A 26209-nucleotide genomic window follows, 5' to 3' on the forward strand; every position below is an offset into this window, starting at 1 on the left:
TTACAGAAACAATATCTATTCAAACATGCACACAGAGTTAGATTTCAGAAGAAAAACATGAAATCATTCAGTATTCACAATTTCCACTGTGAAGAATATGTCAAGAATTTTATTGAAGAATATGTCAAGAATTTTATATCTGTTTATTCTAAATGCCAGTGTGTCCAAATTCAACCTTAAGATGCATCAACTCTTTCTAAAATGAGACTAGAAATATACATACAATGACACTAGGAAGATGTGAGAGATACAACCTGCACTGCAACTAAAATAACTTTATATTGGCATATGGAAATAATTATTAACAAGTAAAATACAAAGGTTACAAGAAACAAAACCACTGCTAACACGAGAGCTAGTTCAGATGTGTTTTCCTCTCCTTAAAGAAGATGAAAATAAAGGTCATTATAATTTATCTAAGCTCAGGTATCACCCAAACACTGATACAAGGTTTTTATGGCAGAATGATGTACACTGTGAGTAAGGTATCCATAATCACATTGGCTGAATCAGAACTGAGGTCAGGTTTGTTGGATTCATTCCCTTTACTAATAAAACACCCCTCCTGTCTACAGTAAATACTACCTGATGGTTATATGTGCAAAGTGATCAGAGTATCCTAAACAAGGCCAAACTCAATGAAGATTGAGAATGACTAGTACTTAAAACAGTCTGTTACCTACCCAGTAATTAAGACGTGATCATGATTTTTACTATGTACAAACTGCTTCTAATAAAAAACATTTGGAACTAGGACATCCAGAAAACATATATTCAAGTCCTTGCCAAGAAGTTGTACAATCCAGCAAGTTCCACTGCTAGAAGAAATGCTATATGAAATTGTATTTCAGCTACTGTGAAAAGAGTTAAACAGTTGCTATTATCTAAATTACTTTCTTTATTAGGCAATGCATACCCCATAAATTTTATACAGATATCTGAGCAAACAGTACATGCTATTTCAAGTGATAATTATACCTGAGATGTTAGAAGTTTCTCCATTCCAGACTATTTGATTGTCTCCTTTAACAGTGTCTCAGGTGTCTCCTTTAATAGAGGGGAATCACACAAAATTCATTATATATATACATATATATAATGTGCATGTATAATATTAGCATATCTATAAAAATAACAAACTTTGTTGTTCTTTAATTGCCAGGACAAATGTAAGATCACAGTGTAAAGGGATTGCCATTTTTCTGTTTCTTGGCAATAATATATAGAAACAAATTATATGTACATGGCATCATATTATTGACAGCATCCTTTATATATATATAAACAATTATATATATATAAACAGAGCAAACATCATTAGAATGGAATAATTTAATATTTGTGAATAACTACAGGATTTGATGTAACTTACTCCTCAAAATTCAAATGTAGATAATGACGTGCAATAGTATGTCTAACATAAATTAGCATTCATAGAGTAAAAAAAAAAAGAAAAGCAACTAATTCTATACAGGTTCATCAGACATAGACTAATAGCTTAGGTTCAGAACCACAATACAGCCTTTTCCCAGACTGCTTTAGTCATTAGTCACTGCTTATCTCATTTTTTAAGAGATACAGAAAAAGGAAAGCAGTATGTTCAAATAAAATAATTTTAGAAAAGGTGTTTTGATATGCCTAGCCTTTAAAATAAAACAAACTAAAGGTTTGTTGGATCACCAGATTCTGTAGGAGTTTAGTTAGCACAACTTGTCAGGAATTCTAGGTTTAATTAGTACTTGGAAAGGAGATTAAGCCCCTCTTTGGCAAATGCCAATTCAGCCATAGTTTGTCTGCTCTCAGTGATACTGTACTTTTTTAATAAACTCTGTCAGCATGACAGGGCCATATCTAACAAAATTGCAGAAATAGTCACTAATGCAGAGTTCACTGAATAAAGAGAATACTCCTCACAGTCTAAATGATTTCTAGTTTACTTTTTAATTTTCCACCTCTGAAAACTGACCTGATTTGCAAACTTCATCTGCTAGAGAATCTTCCTTCATATTTTTTTCATACAACTGTATTTGTCATGATCATGAGCTTTTCAGATGAGAAAAAACCTCCGGTCTGTGTGGAAAAAAAAAAAAAAAAAGGGCAAACAAACAAACAACAACAAAGGATATTTAATGTGAAAGATCTTCTGAAAAATCACTTCCTTTCCATACTTGGTGACTCACAGGAGTCACACAAAGCTCTTTTCCCAAACGTAATGAATGGAGAGAAAGGAGAAAAGTGACTTTGAAAAGGTGTAAATTAAGCATTTTCATTACAATGTACTCCACTTTCTCATCCCCAGCAGTAATGCAGAACTGTACAGTAGCCTAGCCCTAAGCATCATTCAATACAAACTCAGTATTTTTTCATAATTCACTGACCTTTCAAGCTTGTCCTTCAGTTGTTACATGTGCAATCCATGACCAGAGGCAATAAAACAAGGAAGCATTTTCTACTAACTAATAAAAACCCAAGCAATTAACTTTGCACTATCAACTCAGCTATTTCTCTGAGTATTACAGAGATCTGAAATCTCTTCCTTGAAGTTACCATCTCTCTAGGAGGACAATTTTCCTCATGCTCCCAGCCCTTGCTAGACCACAGAAGGAAAGCTGACTTCTCCCTCTTCCATTATTTTCACTCACAATTTCACTCCTCTCTACTCTTTCTCTTCCATTGAGCAGCATTACATTCAACTTCCATCTTAGTATCTAACTAAAACCAACATCTGCTATCTAGTTGATAAATTTCCAAATAAATCTCCAAACTTTCTCTCATGCCATACCTCACATTCACAATTTCTCCATAAACATTACTTCATTCTCCAGTGTAAAACTCTCCTTTACCACCATGATAGAAATGTAATCCTTAAGTACCATACTGACAAATCTGTTTTATTTTATGCTAGTCCTGATTCTATCAACAGTCATTTGCTGTTCACACAACCTTGCCAGTGATTTGGTCTCACTCAAATTTTCATTTCAAACTCAAGAGAATTAGAATTTTTAATTTTTAGGACTATGTACTGGAATTATGACAATAATACCAAAACAAAATAAAAGCATCCACAAGACCCAAATTATTATTTTTTTTTAGATTGTATTTTATCTTCATTGCAAAAGAAAAGCTAATAAATGAGTCAATGTATCACACAGAAATGAAAGCATCAAGAAATCCCATGCAAGGCATAATTCATTTTACAAAGTTTCAAGTTTTCAAAAATCTTATTAACACTACTGTTTATGAATAGTGACACCATAAGCCATTCAGAAATGTTAATACTAAGAGGGTGTGAAGCCAAATTTGCTGTAAACTTACTCAGACTGCAAAAATCAGCTAGTAATTTTTTATGAATTCATTATGAGCTGTGTTTTTCACAAACTTTATAAAAATATCTTTTTATTAACTCCATGAAAGAATATTTACTGAGTGATGGACTCCACAGCATGAAAAACTTAACAAACTGAATGAGTTTAAATTCCTAAATATTGATTTATCCTGATTTTGAAAACATGGTAACATATGCGTGAAGACATTTCTAACCTTGTAACTTCCCAAGCAGGCCTACTGGAAAAGGAAGGATGGAAACCTGTAACATCACATCCCCATCATCACAACGTGAAAGCACAGCTCAAAGGTACTGACAGAGTCATTGGAAAACATTATTTGGATTCTCTTTAGATAGCCAGTAGCTTCCTGGGTTACATTAGGAAAAGCATCTCTGTCAGGTTGAACCTCAGCACTGCTGAACTTTAGACGTCCCTTCAACACAAACCACTCTACTATTCTACGATGATTCTATTTCTAGGCAGCCACACACACAGCAACACACAAGTAATTATATTTAAATAGCAAATGCAGTAACATTAGACTATAATGAACCATGACACAAAACAATTCCAACAAAAACTTTAACAAAAAATTATATCAGTGCAATACCCAGCCTCATGCATTACCCTTACTATGGCCTGTAGGTGGTATCATAATGCCAATAATATAATGAAAGAATAATAAAGGCCATAAAGCAAAAGACAACAAAGAGTTCATTTTTTTCTGGGTCAGTTGACTGTCTGTGAGAGTACAGATGCAAGAGTGTATGAATGCAATTTTTCACACTGTATTTGAGATTTCTTCTATCCCTACTATACCTCTACACGGTTCCAAGTAATAATGAGTCAATGTTTATGAATATGCAATACAGTAAGAGAAAGAGGAAAAACAAAGTTTCTTCAGCTGTATCAGAATCCAGGTAAGGTTTCTCTGAGCTTTGTTGGTACATGTCAGAAGTCTTCCAAGCCTCACAGGTAAGGTTTTAGAAGTGTACAACTGCACAATACTTAATTAATTAGCTCATGCCTTTACTATAATTAGCCTGTTAAACATTATGGAGCACTTGCACTGAGACTGATGAACACTACCCCAGTCTAAAATGAAAAGAATAATCATTCTAATCAGCCTGATTCATCAGAAGAGAAACATTGCTAAGGAAAAATACAACCTACAGCCTCAAGGAACCCATATGTTTTGATAGCCTGACTTACGAATTCTCCTGCATGTTCTACCAGCTCTTACATTTCAAACTCACCCTTGTAGCTCTTCCCCTACCTCTCTAGAAGACACAGATGCATTTTTATTAGGTGAATATAAAGTTTGATTTACAATTCAGTCATAAAATAAGTCATAAATAAGTCTATAAATAAACATTTCCACATATGAAATTCTGTGCAGCTGTTGACATACTCTAAAACTACCTCCTATTACTGTACCAAGTAAAAACAGCCAAAAGGTTCAGAAGTTGCTTTAAGATTCCATGCAAATTCTAGACTGTTAAACTGCATAAAATTTACAAATTTCTGACTTCTCTGATCATGAACATACTCATTTTCAACTAGTTTTACTAGTCAGGATGGACAAGAAAATTCCATACATTTCCATTAATAACATTTTTAAGCATGTGAATCTACAATAATAGCTTTATGTTCTTACATTTTTATTATAAAGCCACTTCAAAGCTTACTTGTTTTCCCTTTCTCTCTCAGGGAAAAAACAAACAAACAAACAAACAAAAGACAACTTGCTTAGGTTACCACTTACAGGCATTCTTGCACAAGTGGACACTTTCTGAGTTATCACAGCAGTGCAAGTTATGTACTTATCTTCTGTCCTCGTGTATCTACAGAAACACTGTATATCTGACACCATTTTGTGGTAAGAACAGATGAAGGATGACATATAATGCCAACATCTTTCCATATGGTATTTGCCAGAAAAAGACATGCTTTATATATGTGGAAAATATACACAGACTAGACTGTTCTTCAGCACTGACGATCAATGGGGCTGTGAAAAGCTACATGCTTAGGGTAAATCATAATTAGTAGAAGACCTTGCTGACAATATGTAAGATAATTAGGCAGTGAGAAGAATAAAAATTATATTAAAAAATACAAATTAAGGCACACCAAAAATGAGCTTCAGAAGCAAAAATCACATAAACATACAGTGGTTAACAGAGACGAGTCTGAAGGTTGGATACATGACTATAATTTTGCACAAGTTGGCCTCAAAGGACAAAATTCAGATCTTACTTTAAAATGTAGGAGATATCTTTTTTAATACAAGACAAAGTAAAAAATGTAAAGTAAAAATGTAAAAACACCTAGCAGTTCAAGTACATTATGTTTAAACACATGAACGCATCATCACACTTCTGAGAAGATACCAACCAGTACATGTTTTACAGGTTAGGTAATAATATACTAGCAAACCAGATAACTGGTTAAAAGGCAAATAACTGAATCCTTTCCAAACTTCAACTAGTAAATCATCTTGGGATATAAAATGTTTCTCATTCTTCAAAAATGAGGGCAAAGTGCAACTTGAAATGTGTTTCTGTGGCTGTACAGTATGAACCAGTTCATTGTATTCCAGAAGAGCTTTATTTCTGACATACATTCAGAGAGATAGGAAACGTCATAAACCACGGCAATTCACAGTAGTATATGTTGAACATCTGAATAATTTCATTAGATATGTGTTGACTGCATTTCTTTCCATATTTAGGTTTGTTTACCTGATGGAGTAAAACTATACAATGAACAAACAGTGTATAAAATTACAGAAGTGTCAACATGTGCTACTAGATTGTATCACAGCAGCATGAAACCATAAGCTGAGTGTTCAGCTACGTGCCTGCTGCCTGTCACTCAGGCTCAACTGAAATACAGTCAGCTTTGTACACATCAGCTGTTTCCTTCCTTTCATAAAATTAAAAAGACCAATAGGAACATTCACAGCTGACATCACTCACAAATAAACCCTAATAAACCATAAGCTATGATCTTTTAATGGAATATTTAAATACTGAGAAAATAAAAGCATAAACAAGTAAGAATCTGCTCTGCAGAGAATCATAAAGCTATAACACTGTAGTAACAATCTCTTACTTTTATTATCACTTAGTTACAACGTGAAGACTATCAGGACTCACCAAAATTCCTTTAATGATATCAGAAAACAATATACAATTTATGCCATAGTGGACTTTGAGTATACTAAGTAAAAGAGCTCCTTTTAAAAATAACGTTAATACACTGGCTCCAGATTTGATTTTTTTTTTCCCTGTATGAAGATGGATAAAGCTATGGACTTCCCATGTACTTCCAGTTCAAATTTCAACCAGCTGAAGTACTCAATACAGGCAACACTTCAGAGTGGCAATGTGTCAGTGAAAGGAAGTCATTAGATCTACATCTGTGTTTGTATCAGAAAGCATTTTGAGTAAAGCCAGTTATGCAAACCAGAAGCAACACATGGTTAACCCCTGTAAATACCTGCTGTATTTTGCAATGAAGATTTTTCTCCTCAGTGTGACTATGGAACTAGGAAATAAAAATATAGCTCTGACTTGCAAATCAAGATGTTGCATTCTACAGTATTAGTTCAAATTTCTTGTTTAGAAATATCAACCCATTTACAAAGAAAACAGCCCTTATTTAGTTCCTTAATGAGAACTTATGTAAATCTTAAAGTTAGTGCTAGGTGCTAATTACTTGAAAATACAGCTTGAAGACCTCTGAAAAACTAATCACACAACTAGGCTGAATCTCCCAGGCCCAGATTCTCTCTACATTTGTCACCATGCCCTGGTCTTTGACAAACCACTTTATAGTGGAGATTACATCTCCTCTTTAAAGGAGATTTGTAAATGGAAAATTATCCTTGTAATACTTAAATATTTAATATCACTTAATGTACAGTAAGAATCCCACTCGTTTCTTCTGAAACCACCAAGAGGTTGTGCTTAAAAAAAATGCTTATAACACAAGAAGTGTTTCATACAGTTACCAAGAAATAAGTTGTGCACTGATCTTTTCTTTGGAAAAGATTTGCATAGCAAGTCCTAAGGCCTACTCAAAAACTCAAACTAAGATACTAGAATGTCATGCCAAAGCTTTATTCCTTATGAAATTGGTTATTTTTTTTCAGTTATGACTAAAGCAATTTAAAACATAACCAGATAAATATTGTAGCCAGCTCCTAAGATAATTACTGAGTATAATGTACAACAAAAAAAAAATTCTATGTCTGCATAAAATTGCTTCTTTGCAGCAGTGAACATGCACACTGAGAACAGTTCATTTTCCTTCTTTACTTCCTTTGAATCCCTAGTTGCTTTTACAGTATATAATGACATAATTGGTAAATATTCCCTAGGTTATTAGTTTAAGATTTTGAGTATATCTCTTTTTTTATTCTTCATATAGTATCAGATTTCAAGAATTTGGGGAATTTGATTTTCCTCCAGTGCTAGCCTTAATCATTTTTTTTTTTCTTTAAAATATACTGCATCCCTAGAATATTGAAATGTACCAAGTACAAACTAAGCCCTTATGAACACTTTGTCCGAGCAATGATGTCCAAGGAATTTGGTATTTGTTTAAGAACTGGAAGCTTCTACAGAAATGTAAAATCTCTCTCTCAGTTCAAAATATTCAGGCGTGTTTTGCCACATGCCTTTACACCCTCTTAATGGTCCCTGGAAAGCATTTTTTTCCTCTGCTAATATTTGTATTTAAGTTCTTAAACCAATCTACATGAAGTCCATTACCTTTGAAAACTCTAGAAAGCATGCTGGAAATCCCTGCTTGTGGTAACCTCTAATTGCTTCAAACCCAAGACAGGGCAACATACTCAGCAAATGAAGGACTTTTTTTTTGGTTCTGTTTATGCTTTTTTAAATTAAAAAAAAAAAAAAAAAAGAAGTTACATTAGAAGTGATTTGAGTGTCCTTGTAAAATAAATAAATAAATAAATGCTTAACCTGCTTTGACACAGCTAAATCTGAACTGGAGCCAGCTGAGTTGCCTTAGGCTCTTGCTATATGCTAGGTTGCACTCTCAAGAGAAAACTCCATCATGGTGGAGCGCTGCTAGTTTTCACAGCCAAATTCCACTTTGGAGTTAGACCCAAGAGACCTAATTCCTTTCCCTTAATGCACTCTTGAAAATAGCTTTTAACCTATTCAGAAGACATTTTTGACATCTTGAAATTTTTCACTGTTTGGCGTTACTTTAAGCATTGTTTCCCTTTTTCAGATGTTACTTTGTCAGACAAGGTTAGCCTACAATAGCAATCAGCCACTTCAGGACCTGGGATAATAGAAAGCAGGAAAAACCTTCTAAAGATATAATGACAAAAAGATGTCCCAGGGGAAAAAAATAATCAAAGATTTTCACATTATTTTTCCAAGAGTTTTAGTTGCTAAACCACCTATACCTCAAAAACCATCCATTTGAGAAGAAAATATGACCTTACACTCTGTGTTCCTTTTATCTTGGTCATGCTTTGTGGATACTTTTATTAGACTTAACAACTGAACCTTCCCATTTCATGTCAAATATGTCACATATATTGTAAGGAAAGATGCAACAGCATCGAGTCTTAGATTCTCTTTCAGCCTTTGCCACCTACGTGCCAGCAGGTTACCCCATTCTGATTCTCTGCACGTTCATTTGGATGCCCAGCTTTACAGACCCAGCTGTCCCTCCACTGGAATGGAATTAGTCACAGTATAGGAAATTAAGTATCTGTGAAAGAGATCAGAGCCTAAAATCTGCCTCCCTTTGGAATTTTCGATAACGCTCTAGCACTAGACAAACACACTCAGTAACCACTTCGAGATTTTCCTTATAAAGATTTCCCTGTTAGCAAACTTAATACGATGGGTATATTAAACTTTCTGTGATTACAGTGACTGCAAAATATTTGTGTTGTGAAAAACTGTAAGTAAAAGCAAGAAGTGCTGGAGCTAACTAAGGTGAGGAATTGGTCTGATCCAGTAAAGAATTCTCCTACGATTTTATCAGTTCCAAGCAATTATCAGCATCTACTCACAAAATGAAAGAAACCAGAACAGTCTCTCTAAACAGTCCAATATGTAGGTCATAACCCTTGTTTTTCCTTAAATAACCTGACTGCTACATCAAGCTACAAACCCACGTTGATTACATTGTTTAATGAGTCAACTCCAGGCCTATTAGAACATGGGAACCATGCATAAGAGCTTTTTACTCCTCTTTCGATCTATAGCAAATCATTAGATATATGAAGAATGTAAATAAAAGGGATCTTATTAAAAATCTTTAAAATAGGAATTTAGTGAGATATGAACAGTGCAGTGCCTGTGTCTTTTCACTTGGTTGTTTTTCTGGGAGTTTACCAGAAAGTACTTATATGAGCACAGATAACCCCACAGAAGCATGCAAACATACATCCACCTAGATTTACACTCTTGACTTCCAAAGTAAGTTTGCATTTCAGAGAGGTATGCCAATGAACATAAAGCCATATTGCTGCTACAACAGTTTGAAAACAACTGTGATCAATGCCTCAAAACATCCAGTGCAACATTTGGCTGCAAGATTTTTGAGAAGAAAAATAAATAAATCCTTAGACACAGTGGACATTTCAACAACTGTACTACCTGCAGACCTAATCATGACTTTTGACAGTAACAACATGGGCCTTCAGGTACTAAGAAATACTTGAAAGAATTCCAAAAATTGCCAGGAGAAAGATTTCTGCTCATGTTCACAACTTATTTCTGGGTTACACTCTGTACAATAGTTTTGCCTTCAATGATGCTGCATCAGGCAGTAATCAGCAAAATTTCTGGGTCATTATCTTCCGAGTTAATTTCAGTGGATACTGCTTAATGAGCAGTGTTCATTCCCCCTATTCTTTAAGTTAAAATTGAGCATTTAAAATAAAAACTAATCTCACACTGAGACATCCCTGTCAGCTCGCTCAAAGGATAAAAATCTATTGTTATGATTTGGAAAAGTTGAATTTCAGGCCAATCGCAACAAGAAAAGAGGGAAAAAAAGAAAGTCTAGAAAAAAAATAAAAAAATTAAAATATCATCAAATCAATGGCAAATCTTGATGGTTTTCCAGCCATCTTTTCACTCTTATAACACTACACATTTCTTAATAGGTATCCTTTTGGCTGACAGGGAGTTAAGTGAAAAAGTTACCATCCATGGTCTGTCCCAATAGCTCATTAACATCATCTTTCTCTGCATGTTGCTGCCTCCCCAGATCCATTACTTTACTGCATGCATACCTATTCCTGGTGCCAGCCGAAATGTCTTGTATCACATTGAACTTGGTTTTTAAATGCAGGTTATTAATATTAAATAATAATATTAAATCAGATTAAGGAGAGGCAACAGGTGCAATTCTACTGTCAGACAGGAGGACATTGTAACTTACTGCAAGATGTGGTGAAGAGCAGCTGAGGTAGGCTTGGGGCTCAGCTGCAACTAAGATGGCACCTCTGGTCACAGCCTTAAAGTTTTGCAAGATGAGAGGAAGAAGTGGCATAATACCACACACACAACAGTGCTCTTTATTAGAGATTGACTATGGCTTTAAGACAAAACTTGGTCTCTCAGAACTTAAGAAAAGAACAACACTCTGTAGTTTTCTATTATCTGACATTTATGGAATACCCAAGACATTAAAAATACTAAACCAGAAGAATTCTCACAGGACAGATGTGGGCACTTAATGAAACTCTATCATTACAAGGCAAGATGTATTCTGTGAGTGGACAGATTCATAGAAGGAATTAGCTGAAACAAAGCTCTTACCGAACCCAGTAGTATTTAGAATTTGCTGCACAACCAAGAGAAGGGAGGGTTCCTTAAGGAGACGGTCCAGACAATTTTACCTTAGGCCTTCCCAGTTCTTCCCCTTCTTTGGCCATCTTACAGCTACAACAGCCTACTCCAGTGCTTCTGAGCTAGACACATGGAAAAGCCTGTGTCTAAAAGTCTATTTGTTGCCAACTCCCACAAACCCAGTGGTGAAAAACAGGTAGTGGTTTAGCTCCTTTGGATGAGTACCTAACCAAGACCAACTAGTCAATTCAAGTAAATATCGCCACAAGAAGCAGATAACTACAAATAAAGCAAATAAATAGCTACACAAGAAGCAAAAATTGTTCTGCTGCAATGAGTAAAGAAACACTGAATTCACCTTGTTTTCTGAACTCCAGACCATCGCTCTACCTTGCAGATCGTACCTCTTCTCTGCTTATTTCAAATAAAATTCATGTTCTGCTCATTTCACAACACTTACAAATAAAAAAAGAGGATTTTACAGAGATACCACAGGAGATAATTGTTTAATAATGTTCCTTTTCAGTAACTGGATTAGGAGGTATTTGCAGGACTGGTTCTATATAGATCATAAATTTCAGACGGGAATATCAAAGGCATTTATCAAACAACATCACTGCAATGCTAACTCTGCATGTTTAACCCTTCAAATTATAAAAAACACAGGTAGTCACTAATAAAAACCAGAGACATACTATTTTTTCTTTCTCCACTGTCAGTAATCAGTAATAAATTCAAATATATGTCCCATTGTTTTCATGGAAAATAAAGAAAAAGAATGAAGTATTTAATTTCATAATTTCTGTCTGGACAGAACACCCTCTAATTTGATTTGTATGCCAGAAGAAAAATCTAAGTTACCCTCCCAATAAAAATATTTTTTAATAAATTAAATTTAATTCAAAAAATAAAAAATAAATCAAAATAAAATATTAAAAATAAAATTTTAAAAATTAAAATTAAAAAATAAAAGTAGGAGTGAAGGGGGTCTAGAAGACAATGAAATAGCAAATGATACAGTATTCTTGCTGCTTTTAAGAAAAAGAAACATTTGACTATTTTCAAGCAGCTGGCCATAGCTGGCAGTTGACCTCAGTTATGACTCCATCAGGTGCTATGGGATATATTCAACACTTGTTTGAGAGAAGATGAAAAACAGTAGTCCTTGCAAATCATAAAAGAAATTAATCTCAGTAAACTGATACTAAGCCTTTCCTGCCTAAGAATACATCTCACATTCCTGAAGAAGAAAATTTAAAACATTAAAACTCAATGAAGAAGTCAACTTAGCAAAATAATTAAAAAGTACCGTGGTTTTAAAAACACACTCCTGCAGAACTGAAAGCAGACAAACAAATAATATGGTATTATCCTTCCCAAAAAGGATCACAAGTAATGAAAAAGATGGTGTCTTTGTTAACGTAATGTCCACATTGTTTTCTGTGTACATCTGCAAGAGACCTATTTTTCCACACCATTCAGCACATGCTATGGGGATATAATATTAAGGTTGTTTGAGATTTCTCCCAAGGTTGCACATTGCACTATGCATGTAGCATTTACTTAGGATTATCAAATGCAGCTGCATCAGATATTAGGAAAATATTAAACATACCCAGAAGTGAAGCAGCAGACTCAGTCCTTCAGGCTGGCTGGCGCTTCCTTTTGCTTAATGCCAGCTAGGCCCCAACTCACTGAGAAAATTACTACAGAATAATATTTACTTCTAGGCCATGCTGTAAGTTAATGTCCTCAAGTGTCCTGGCACGCAGCATGATTTCTCTTAAACTCAGGGAAATCGGAAGGAGGACTTTAAATTCTCTTCTACTAATTAAGAGGGTTATCTTTAATTAAGGTATTTTTTTAAGCTCATAAATAAGTGTTTTCTCATTGTTACTTTCTAGAATGTTTTGTTTTGTTCATCTGAATTATTTCACTGCCTGGGGCTTCTTGTTCCTTCCTTCAGATACTGCTACTGCCAAACAGATCTTTGGTCTTCTTGGTAAACAGACTCAATTTTCTGTATCTTACCCCAAAACACATAAATATTTTGTTTCGCCCTCATAGGTTCATCATCTCCTTTGGTTTTAAGGCCTTCAAATGCTGTAAATCAATTGTGCTTTTGACATGAGGATAAGCAAACACTACTTACCCTTATGCCTCAAATTCTTGAAATTTTTGTTGAATAATGCTCTCACCTCTCCAAGAATACTCCTAGCTCTCTACAAAAAGATGTATCTCTGGAAAAAGAGGACTTGACTTCATAGTCAGTGCAGGAAAAAAGAAAAAAAAAAAGAAAAAAAAAGAAAAAAAAAAAAGTTTCCTCCAAGACCAAGTCATTTAACCTGTTTTAGGAACTTCAGGAGGATTTTCTGTTCTGACAGTTTCTCTTCTCCTGCGGTAACAGCAAAGGGAGCCTGCTTGACTGTCTCATTCTAATTTGGTTTCAAAAATTACTAAAGTTTGGATAGGACATTCATATCTATGATGACTAGAAATGAGCACAACCCATATTATGTTGTCACACCAAGTACTTTTTGTTTTGTAAAGTGACAAATAATTGAAGGGTGTAAAGCAACCTCAATCATTTTGCCCACCTCATAGTCCAATTTAATCACATATTTTTTGAGATTGTTCTTTTCCTTTTTTTTTTTCTTCATACCTCATTATTGCTATTTCAGAATAAAATTTTGAGGTACCTTCTAATATGAACAGAACTTTATATTGTACTTTAATGTCCCTATTACAGAAATTTTCCTTTGAAAATAGCTTTATTGTACATGCACAACTTTCAAATAAGAAAAAACAATATTTATTAGATTCTGTGCCTTCTCATGTCAAGACTACTAATGAAGCATATTGCTAAAGATTTAGACTTAGATTTTATACCTGTGAAATTACAACATAACTCCACAGAACATCGTTATTTTTGAAAATAGCAAATGATAAAGTAAAACTTATTGTAAATAGGATTGCTGGCCATAAGAAAAAAAAAAAAGAAAAAAAGAAGAAAAAAAAATTAAATAAAATAACAGAGGCAAAATTTATGTTGAAAGGAACTTTCATGATCCTCCACTTATTTCGGGGCACTGCAAAATGGGCCAGTTTCAGGTGCTAAAACAGAATACCTTGTCCTGCCCTGACAGCTGCGCCAGGCCAGCAGGAAGGGAGTTATCAGTGCTGCCAGGGCAGCTCTGCTGCCTTGTCTGTAATTCACTGTCCTGCAGATCTCCACGTCCTTTTCCACAGGACTGCCAGCATCTAGGGTCATGCCAAAGCAGGTGCAGGACTTGGATTGAGCTGTGTATGGGTGAATGGAATTTTAACACAAACTCAAATGGCGTTTTAAGACAGACAGTCCTGTCCTAAGAAACTTAAACCTAAAACAGAAGAGACAAGTAGATGCAGCAGGATGAAAAATAACTGTTCAAAAAAGTCGAGTAATTAAAAATGAGGACAGCTAGAAATTTTGAACAGGTTTCTGAGGAAGTATGAAGCCAAATGCAAATCTGAGAACTCCTCAAGCTGTGGGAAAGATAACTGACAGACACTAATCCAGGAATGGGTGATGGAGATAAATAAAGCAATAGGATTAGAGGGATACCTGGCCATATGGCATAAGAATAGAAGAAAGATTGAAAACAGAATGAAATTATGTACAACCTTAGTCATGTAGCTCACTTCTTCATTCAGTTATTTTTTAGTTTTTTGTGTTTTTTTTTTTTTTTTTAACCTTCATTTCTGAAATATCAATTAGGCAACATCAAAGATACCACAAGCCTCATGAAGTATAAAAAGTTCTTCAAAAGGAAAAGCAGTACTGCAGCCTGTCGGAGCTACCTGACAAAGAAGAGTTTGATAATCCTCTGCTGCACTTGAGCAACAAGGAATGAGAAGTATAACCTTAAAATATAAGTAATGGAAAGAAGTAAGTATGTGCCTGAAAGGAAATCATAAATTCATCACGCTAGGCTTTCAAAGACAAACTTTAAACAAAATGGAGGTAGCTGAAAATACCTATTCATTTTGCTTGTGAGAAAAACGAATTTCTCGTGCCTTCAGGCAGTAGAGAATTATGTGGTCTTTTGAACTGAAAAAGTGCAAACTGCAGAGGATGTGACTGAATAAATGTTAAGATGCCAGTCTGACAGGGCCTTTGGGAATCTACTCAATAACAATATTTTTGAGATGTCTCACACAGGAATGGTATATTTGTTACAGTTATTTACACCTCACAGAGTACACTAATAAAAATGAAAGACTGTGTTTATGCATGAAGGAAAAGAGATGGACAAAAGGAAATACCTGCATGAGAACACATAACAGGTATGCAAGTCACTTTAAGTTAAGATGAAAAATAAAAAAAATAAAAATAAAAAATGGTAACTTAACTGAACCATATTGTAAAAAAAGATCAATATTTTCCACTTAGTATCTTTCACGTGTTGAAAAATTAGTCTGGTTGGTAGGGCTCTTTCCCTCAATTTATGCAAAAAACTTGAAATGCAAGATTCATTGAGTCCTCGTTGCAAGAAGCCACCTTATCATGAAAAGATAGAGGCAAGTAATTGGATGAAGGACTGGTTTCCTACATCTGTAAAGATAATTCCATTTATGGAATTATTATGGCTGTTGCAGATCAGACAAGGGTGGTATCCAACATCCGCAAATGAGATTTACACATCTGGAAAAGACTTATTGAGGAAGCTCTGGTGTCAGCCCTGCTGCAAAGACCCCTGCTTACTGGAGTAGGGTAATAATGGTAGCTGTGGAAAAGTCGTAAAAAAGGTCAGCGTGACAGAAAATAGAAAAACAGAATATCCCAAGTTGAAAGGGACCCACAAGGATCATTGAGTACAACTCCTGGCTCCACCCAGCACCACCCAGTGGTATGGTGCTGTCACCACTTCCTCGTGGAGCCTGTTCCCATGCCCAACCAACCTCTCAGGCAAGAACCTTTACCTAACACCCAGCCTGAACCTCCATTGACATAGCTTCATGCCATTAGTGATGAGTCAACAAACTTCATCTCCACTGCAGAAGTTCTTCATGCTTTATTGGCAGAGTGCCAATAGAAAATTAAGGCCCTTGGCCTAAACAGAGTACCTGTCAGGGTGTGATTCACTTTGGTATGCAAATGTGTTTTGCTCTGGTAAGCCAAAACTAAATGTACGATAGCTACAATTTGCAACATCTAGCGTATTGCTCATAACATCCTAAAATGATTTATAAACACTGATTATTGGGTCTAAGCCTGTAATCCTCTTCAGGAGTAAGATACCCACTGCATAAATAGCTTACAGTATATAATATAAAGCTGCTTACAGCATATACTGATTGATAAAACAGGTACAAAAGGCCTACATAAGACCACATAACCTCTAAGGTTAAATTAAGTTCCACATTAACTTCCATTCCTTTCTAACTCAAACCAGGGGAGAGAAAATAAATCAATTTCATTATGTGGCCAACTATAAAACTAACTATACATTCTTATGAAAAGAAAAAGACAAGGAGGTATAAAGGAGCTGACTAATTGACACCTTTTCTACAATAACCTGCAATAATACTTCAAGAGTGGGAAAAAATCAGGCTTAACCATGTTCTTTTCTTGTATCATACCCAAAAGAAAGGTTTCAATCTCTTTCTTCAATGACACACTTTAACTTCTTTATTGAATTCTGTATTTCATATCTTTTATCCATTCCTGTCTGCTATTTTTTTTTTTTTAAGCAATTGCTAAAATTACTCAGCCAAATGGTACCTCAGGTATACAAAACTTTTTTCATTGGCATGAGATATATGGGAGAGAGGAGCTTAAAAAGACAATCATTATATGGTGTCCATAAGCTAAGTTTTTCTTCAGATAAAATATGTTCAGCACAGTTATAGCAAGGATGGAGCAAAACTGGATTTAAACTATCCATTTAAAGTTTGTTTCTGCAACTAATCAAAGGCTATCTTCATTCCAAATATAATGTTCTCTAACGCCTGGTATATTAGGGGTTTCACCAAAATGGAACAAAGAACTTGGACCTCTAATGCACCTACAGCTAAAACAGAGACAGAAGTGAAAACATGGAGTGCACAGTAGTTAATAATCATTGAAAAGTATAAAAACATTGAGACAAAACCATGGAGAGCTTGAAGAAAAAAACTCAGCAAGACCAATGATTGCCCCATCATAGGCAGCAATGAAGGACAAGGCTTCCCCACTTGAGTGGGGATGTGTCGGGTGTGCATGGTCTCAGCAGGACTCCACATCCCCATTGCATCCCCCATTGCAATGCTCTGCCTAGGAGCAGGTACGCCTTACCTACCTACTGCTTGTATTAGCCAGTATATAACTGCTGAGTACTCATAAATCCAATAAAATCCTGTTTGCAAGTCTCTGTTGATGGTAAAGTGTTCAACTAAAAGTGACACGGTAGAAGAAGGGTTATAGAAAGTACACATACAGTTTGATTAACTATCTATCGGTTTCAATTTACTAATACTGCAGTTTTTAAAATAAGAAAGTGAAGATGGCCTTTGGGTTTCATAAAGGATAAACAACTTTGCCCCACAGGAAAAATCAGTTCATATTTTAAGTTTGAATGTTGATAAAATATTTTTCAAAAACAGCGTTCTTTTGAAGCTGCTTGTGTGGCAACATCAGGAGACCATAGAGAAAAAGAGCAAAGTGTTTACTTTTAGGGCTAATGCTCTATGTGGACATTCCAGGAACCTCATTATCAAAGGCGTTGCTGTCACATCAAGATCACCAGCAATCAACAAAGATTCTCCAGGCTGACCACCTAAAGACAACATCTACAAATCAAACCTTATGGCATTCAGTTGCTAGTTCTGTCTTTCCTGAACAAGGTGATGCCACAATGTCCAGGATCCTCCATAGACAAAAGCGGGTTTTATTTAAGAGTTCCTCTATTTATTTTATAGATATCATAAACATTCAGTTGTGGTTTAACCCAGCTGGCAGCTAAACACCACACAGCTGTTCGCTCACCCTCCCCACTCCCTCTCTGGGATGGGGGAGAGAAACGGGAAAGTGAAGCCTGTGAGTTGAGATAAAGGCAGTTTATTAAGATAGAAAATAATAATAATAATAATAATAATATATACAAACAAGTGATGCTCAGCACCCGCTGACTGCCCAGCCCAACCCCAAACAGCCGCCCCCCCCACCCTGGCTAGCCACCCCTATATATTGTTTAGCATGATGTCAGATGGTATGGAATACCCCTTTGACCAGTTTGGTTCAGCTGTCCTGGGTCTGTCCCCTCCCAGCTCTTGCTGCACCCCCAGCCTGCCTGCTGGCAGGACAGAGCGAGCAGCTGAAAAGTCCTTGGCTTAGTATAAGCAGTGCTCTGCAGCAATTAAAACATCAGCATGTTATTAGCACTCTTCTCATCCTAATCCAAAACATAGCACCCTACCAGCTACTAGGAGGAAAAATAACTGTCCTAACTGAAACCAGGACACATTCTTAAATGCTTATTAATATTTTTCAAAAGACATAAACCTGATTATTGAAGTTGCATATTTGGAGGGAGTCATATACCAAATCACATTAATTTATGAGCTTTAATTTTAATGAATAAATTAAAGTCCTGAACAAAATAGTTGCAAGATGTTCTTTAATACAAGGGTAGTTTAATAAATGCACTCCTCTTTCACCTGGCTTGCAATACAAATACAAAGCACTTGAAACATCCATGTTTGGGGGCTTTTACAGAGTTAAGAAAAATACTATCCTGTTTATAAAAAAACAAATTTACAGCTATATATTGCAAGTAAGTATGTTCTCACGTCCTAGAGTGTGTAACACATCCATTAAAATGAGCCACGTGAACAGGGACAATCTCAGGGACAATCTCGAGTTTTGCTCTGCAGGGGAGTCACAACACTCATTAAAATATAATAAGCTCCACAATGAATAGAGCAAGTGCTCATTATATCGTAATGAGTACTAATTATCCCACAATGGTCCTGTGGAGTAAACTCGTTGCATTTCAAGAACATGATACCTTTTTTGTTTAAACAGAAATGGGAGCCTCTTCAGTCTCAGTTCAGAACTAGGAAACAGAAAGGCTCTTCACATGACATAGTATATCCAACCTAACACACTACAGTAATGTAACAACACAAGCCAAACCAACTCCAGTAGCACAGCAGGCATTAATAGCTTTTGGAAATCAGTCCTCACCCAACTTTATATAGTCTGAAACAGCTCAGGCTCATTAGTCTTCAAGTCACAATGCAAGGCTTATGAAGGCAACAAAGCTCTTCCTGCTGGGATTGCTTGAGAGGTATTTACAAACCTCCTGAATAAGCTTCTGTCTAGAAGGCTACTTTTCAAAAGCATGTAAAAATGAACATCCCTCCGGTCAGCTTTTCCATTCATCTGCCACATGGTCAAAGAAAAGTTACCTAAATAAAGAGGCCCTGTCTGTCTTTCTCCACATCCTGCTTGCTGATCCTTCAATTTTCACTGCGTTAGATACGGAATTTGCCAAACTGTCATATAAAGTGATTCAGTTCTCTAATCTGGCTGAAAATGAACACTGAAAAAAATATATACTAAATTCAGCACCTTGTTGGCTGAGTCATCTCACATAAATTCTCCTTTAAATAAATCCCCCCATGCTCTCGGGGGCTTACTTCTTCCATAACATACATCCGTCTACTGGCCCATCCTCAAGAGGCCAAGAGGTCCCCCACCTTGTGTTCCTCACTCCCAGCATAAGCATGGTTGGTATTAGAATGCTGCAGTCATTTGAGCTTGATTTCAGAAAAGAGGAGGCCTTCTCCAGGCCTATATTCATAAAACAGGATCGTTTCCTCTCCACCCAGAACATTTCCATCCCAGCTGCAAGCCAAGACACACAGCACCCTGGCAGTCATGGGACCCGCTCACCACACACAACCCACACCCTTAGCCCCCCCAGCCGACACCCAGGAAAAGGCCACTGCTGCTCGATGGCCACCTCACCTGCCCAGGGAAGGTCAACCTCCTATCACACACACTGCCTCCTGGAGCAGCCCCAGGGTGCACTGTGAACCTTACCTGTACGATAGCTGGTTTGAGAATATGCAGGATAACAAATAAACCCAGTTTGTGTAGCAAACACTGCATCTAGTATGAATCAACTATAGTACTGTGAATACTTTATGGACTTCACTTGATGCTAAAAGAAGCTCAATGGGCTAGAAATGTTGAGCACCACTTGAAAATATATATTGGCTTGTGGACTGTCTTACTGCTTCCCAAAACCACTTAGAAGGGTTTCTAATTAAAAGCTACACTGGGTTTCAAAGTGTTCATTGAAAACAAATGAGTATAAGAACAAACCCTGTATTTCTTTAGCAGTTTTCTAAAAGCTAGAAGGTGGCTCACAATTTAATTTATGTGGATGACAATTTAAAACAGAAAAAAAAAAAAAAAAAAAAAAAAAGACAACTGATGTCAATGCAGAAGATACAATGTTAAATGAACTGGTTATTTTACACCTTCTGCCATGCAATTACAAAAATATTTAAGATCTCTCTAGGCTGAATAGGCAAGATAGTAACTCTAAGCTGAAATTCCCTAATATGAATGCAAGAAATCGTCCTTAAATTAATGGCAAATATGTAACAAATCTTCTTCATCAGCAAAGTGTGTGAAAATTGCATATAATAAATGATGCTTAGCTTTTTTTATGACTCCAGTGGGAAGGCTTATTATTTATTAGAAAGAACAAAATGTGAAACATAAAAGAAATAGTGATTGAGGACTGTAATCCACATGTAAATTAGCTTCCTTTTTATTTTTAAATATTGGCAGTTCCCATAGGCAGTTAATAGCTGCCATGCTACGATGCTGGTCATATGCCCTAGTTTTATTTCACCTCTCCTGAAAGCCAAGATTTTGAACTTAGACGAGTCAGCAGTTCCTTGGTGCTAATGCTATATATCAGCGTTAAAAATACCTTCTTACAGTCAAATGAAATCATTTTCACCATTGAGCAAACTAAAGGAACTACTTCCCTCTTAGCCTTTTTTCTTTCAAATATACACAAACACATACTCCAACACCCTCAGCATTAATAGCAATGATTTTACTGTCCTGTCACCATTAAAGTTGTTGCTAATTGTATGAAGGTTTTCTTCTAAAGGAACACTTGTAATTTACAAATATTATAGGATTCACTCAGAAAGGGTCTCAGAGATGGTTTTGAATATATCAAATGCATGCCAGACTACTATGTAGATGGTCTCTTATGTCACTGATTTATTATTTTTTAGGTATCTATCACTTAGTACCACTAACAGAACAACATAACAAAGCTTGACCAAATCCTAGCCAGAAGCACAAGCCTGAGAAACCCACTACTCCAATTCCAAATGTCAACTTAAGCCTCATTCAACAACTGCCCTAGAAACTATACTTACAAAGAAAAGACAGAACAAAAATATTTAATCTGGGCAAGGTATAATTATTGATAGCAAAAGGCACTTGAGAGTTTCTTGGACCAAAAGATTTTCATTCACAGCTCTCCCACCCAGTTGGAGTAAGACGTGAATTAAACATAATTCAAATCCAAATGTATAATTAACTTTTATAGACAAATATATTAGTCACTAGGTAAAATGATCTAATCAGAAAATATTATTCAAAATAAATCATTTAATGTAATTCCAGAAATGTACAGTCCCATCTGTGAAAATAAGCAGATGGGTCAATGAATAGCTCATTGTACATGATGTGATCAGTAACTTTTACATGTTTTTAACAGTATCAAGGTTTTTTTTCTTCTATTTTTTCAAGAAAAAAAAAATTATTTCCATTCCTTTGTATCCTCCCAAAAGGTATGTGTTTGTGTGCACATCCATACATGAACCTGTAACTGTCTGTAAGGTCTCAATGAGTACTAATTATGAAACAGCACAATGCATAATGCACCATGAAATTCCAAAAAAAAGAGAGGCAACAAAACAGGAGTTGGTTGTTTTCAACTAGAATACCACAAGAGGAGAAGACATGCTGGGCAGCATTTACACTATCTACATTTAGGTACCTACTTGAGCTCAAGCTACCTGTATCAGCAGGGAGAGGCAGGCTTCTCCACAGAAAGTTCAAACATCCAAGCAGAAGACCCCACCACAGACCAGGAAGAACCTGAAGGTGGACAATTTGTGATGTCCAGTCCACAGCCCCTCAGCAAAGGGAGAACAGGATGGGGACATGGCAGACCCAAGTCCCGCTGCTGGCAGGCTTTCAGGGGAACTGTGTGCCCTTCCGTCAGTCTCACTTCTCCCATTTGCTACATCAAGGCAACGTGACTCCAGGAAAGCACCTTAATGGTATGGTCTTACTGACTGCACAGTACTTCACATTCAGATAACTTTGCTGTATGTGACTGTATATGCATATGCCAATTTTTACGAGTGTCAAACAATACTCCATTCCATATTACAAACTGCCCAGCATTGGAGTTTTCAAATAAAACTAGCCAACTATTCCCTTATTACTTAAACTACCATCATAAAACACTGTCTTGACTTTCACTTCTAATCGCCTCACAAGTTTACATGCTCTACACCAATGACAGTGGGTTTTAAAAGGAGACTATGTCAACACAGACCAAAAAATCTCACCGACCACTACAGTCCTATATTCGAAACGCAGCCAGAACCTGAGCTAGCCTGGGTATTTTTACATGAGACTTCACAAACATCCTTCAAAAATTGACCATGTAAGCACTGACCAAATTATACTGAAACTTAGGCAAGGTGGAGTTGGGATGGAAAATATGTCTGTGACCTAAATATATTCTACCTTGCAAGAATATTTATTTCAAAGAAACAAACAGGTTAAAAAAGAGTAGTCAAGTTTTTAATTTTAAAATAACACACTGTCTTCTGTATGATAATAAATCCAGCCTTAACTCTGCCCAGGTTTGAAGTAATTCCACAGGAAATATATATATATATATATACATATAAATGGTAAATCTCTGTAGTGTGAAATAGCCATTTTTACAAACCTAAGGAAATAGTTACATATATTTTCAGTATACAAGAACTGCAGATGTAAAAACACCATTAAATTGCTTATCTGTTATTTATAGAGCCAAAACAAAATCAATCAAACAAACAAACAAACAAAAACAGTGGCACATTGTTTAAAGCATCTCAACATCAGTAGTTTGTCTCCTGTTCTTGGAGAAAAAAAATAAAATAAAAATAAAAATGTTGTTCTGCTGGTCTTCCTTCTCCCTTAACGGAAACAAGACTTTTTGGCTCCCACTTGAGAACTTCTTAAAAATTCTACTTCAACATTTGGATTGAATTTTCAAATTCTATGCAACTTCTTTTGCTGGAAATGGAGAGCAAAACTCTATAATAGAAACTACCTTACAGAGTAATGGACATACTAGCACTTCAGCATTAGGCTCTGCAATATTTCTTTGAAACAATACCGCACAATATTCAACTTGTACTTATTGTGCCAGTGTTCCTTTTATACCTTACATTGTGCTTCAGGGACTTGTTTAAGATTACCTATCAAGTAAATCATGAAATTAGCAGCACATTCTGATTTATCACTGGAGTATACTCTCTTTAAACTAGCACACTGTTGACCAAGGAAAAGGTTTTCAATCATAATCTCAGAACAAATACTAGTAAAATTTACATGCTGGATTACATAAACCTTCGTAGACAATTTTGGGTTTTCCATATTGTTTATGTTTATGACCTTCACATATACACCTTATTCTTCTGGAAGAAGATGAATAGAATCTATTTACATTGATTTTTTTCCCCACTACATTTCCTCCCCTTTCCATCATGTCAGTTGCCACCTTTATTTTACACTGCCTACAAACAAACTGTGCCACGATGGGTCATGATGGCTGATTAGGCTTAGGCCCCTGGTAGGGCAGGTCTGCCAGAGCTAACTAGCAGTTAACTGTCTGAGCAGGAGCTCGTGTTCATCTGCATGGAAAAAAATGACTCACTGGTATTTAGCTGCTTTGATTCAATCTGATAGCATTGATAATTTTCAGCACTACTTGCATTAACAGAAGTGTAGCTCTTAACCAGAGCAGGAACTTCCTGCCATGGAACAGGATCTTTCATACCCTTCAAATTGCATTTATTAGACTGAGATGTCACTTGATGTCTTCCGAACAAACATCTTTAGAACTAACAACTCAATTACTTACATCTTAAATGTGTTTACTTCTAGATGTTGGTAAATTCCAAGTCATTTTTCCAAGACAGTGAATAAAGTGAAGCAGAGTTCAGAGGGAAATAATTCAAAAAAAAAATAAATTACAATTGCTTCCAAATAAAGATTGTTTCCTGAAGGGTATCATGTACATGTTACGCACCACAGGAACGTCAGTACTGGTCCGTGATCAACTGTAACTCTATCCAGCACCCAGACGCTCACGCACACGTATTTTGGATGTTGATGACATTTATCCCAAGTGTTTTATAACATTATGTTCACCAGAACTGGTTACTACAAGCTAGCACAGCATGCACCAACAAAGTAGTTGAGTTAGAGTCTCAGCATTGCAGGACAAAACTGCTATACAACAACATTTATTAATCTAGCCTGGGGAATGAAACTGGCTGAAGTATGGAAACTCCAGCTGACATTTTGTCTTACTAGCACTCCTATCTTGGCGAAGCTTTATGGGAGCCTCAGTACCTACAAGTGGGCACAATTTAATTTTGGACCTCATCTGCAAGTGGTTTGGTGAGCAACACAGTGCCCCCTAAGCAATGCTTATGTAGTGGATCTGCTCCTGTTTAAAGGAAAGACTGCTGTCTGACATGCTATTTCTTCTGCCTATTTTTTTAGAGAGAGCACATAAGAGACAGTGGGTTGGTGGCTGTTTTTTGTTTGTTTGCTTGTTTTCTGCTTGTTCATGTTTTTTTTCGTAGAAATGGAACAGAGTTATCTATGGGAGTCCTTAAGTAGGATGTAGGATGACTGGTAGTTTTAACTAGCTACAAAAGCAAAGTATTATGTTGTTTCCCAAGGTCCACATCTAAGAAAAGAGCCACACCTTAATTTGCATTAGGTAGCTATAAAGTACCATGTTCTTCCTTTGAAGGGTCTGAAACGAAATCAAATGAAATCTGTCAAAGGCAGTAGAGTAGTTTGGGAAGCTTATGGGTTATTTCCATAAATCACCTTACCTTTAAAGCTGAGCAAAATACCAAACATATGCCAAACTTTAAATTAATATTTCCCCTGAAGATAAATGGTTACTGTCGTCCAGGAGGAGGACAAACATTGCAGAAGGAAGGCTTCAGTGTTTTCTCACAACTGTGTATGATTGACTGCAGCACAGAAGTAAAGCTCTGGAAATGCAGGATCTATGGTTAGTGTCTTGGAATGAAAAATAAAATCTGATTTTATCACCTGTGCTAACTGAAGTCATCATTTTACTTGTGTTCTCCATCATATTTCTTCTGATCATGAAAAACTAATGGGGCATCGATGCTCGTGAAATTGGATTTTTCTCAAGCCCTAATTTGAATGATAAACTATGTTATAATGTAAGAAATGCTCATACTGCTTTACGAAGATGAACTCAGGAGAAATACGTGCAGGGTATACGTTTGCTACATGTCACTGGCTTCTGTACCCTGTCCTCTTTGTATCTTGTAACTAATGTAGGCAAAATATAGTGTCTTGCACACACACACAGAGACATGCAGAGAGAGGTACATGACTATGTGAAGGCACACTGGGGAGCTTCTTGCTTGCAAAAACAGTCAGTTCCAGACCACTGGCAGTGCAACTGGGGAAAACCGGGTGTGAACCGAAGGCACATAGTGTGTTTTGGTCATTAATAAGGATACCATGGGGGTGGACTAGGAGGCAATGGAGAGAAGATTCGTTTCTGGCTGTGTATTATTTACAGTGCCCTTTACACAAAGTAAAGTTAGGTCACTGCTGAAGCTGTGAAAAGCAGCTAAAGGTAAATCTCCAAGTCTTTTTTTTTTTTTTTTTTTTTTTTT

The 26209-nt window shown here is 36.1% G+C and overlaps 2 protein-coding genes across 14 annotated transcripts in view; one reads left to right on the forward strand and one right to left on the reverse strand.

Annotated features, from left to right (window-relative positions):
- Positions 1–26209, reverse strand: part of CDH18 (cadherin 18) — a 551977-nt gene that overhangs the window by 239823 nt on the left and 285945 nt on the right. The gene's annotated exons all lie outside the window — the stretch shown is intronic.
- LOC118162075 (translation initiation factor IF-2-like) overlaps positions 24394–26209 on the forward strand; it is a 3238-nt gene continuing 1422 nt past the window's right edge. Inside the window, exon 1 of the mRNA XM_035318021.1 lies at positions 24394–24436. Coding sequence (XP_035173912.1) covers positions 24401–24436 — 36 coding nt within the window. The 5' untranslated portion in view covers positions 24394–24400. The remainder of the gene's footprint in view (positions 24437–26209) is intronic.

Source organism: Oxyura jamaicensis, chromosome 2 (assembly GCF_011077185.1).
Source record: "Oxyura jamaicensis isolate SHBP4307 breed ruddy duck chromosome 2, BPBGC_Ojam_1.0, whole genome shotgun sequence".
In the NCBI taxonomy this organism is placed as follows: Eukaryota; Metazoa; Chordata; class Aves; order Anseriformes; family Anatidae; genus Oxyura; species Oxyura jamaicensis.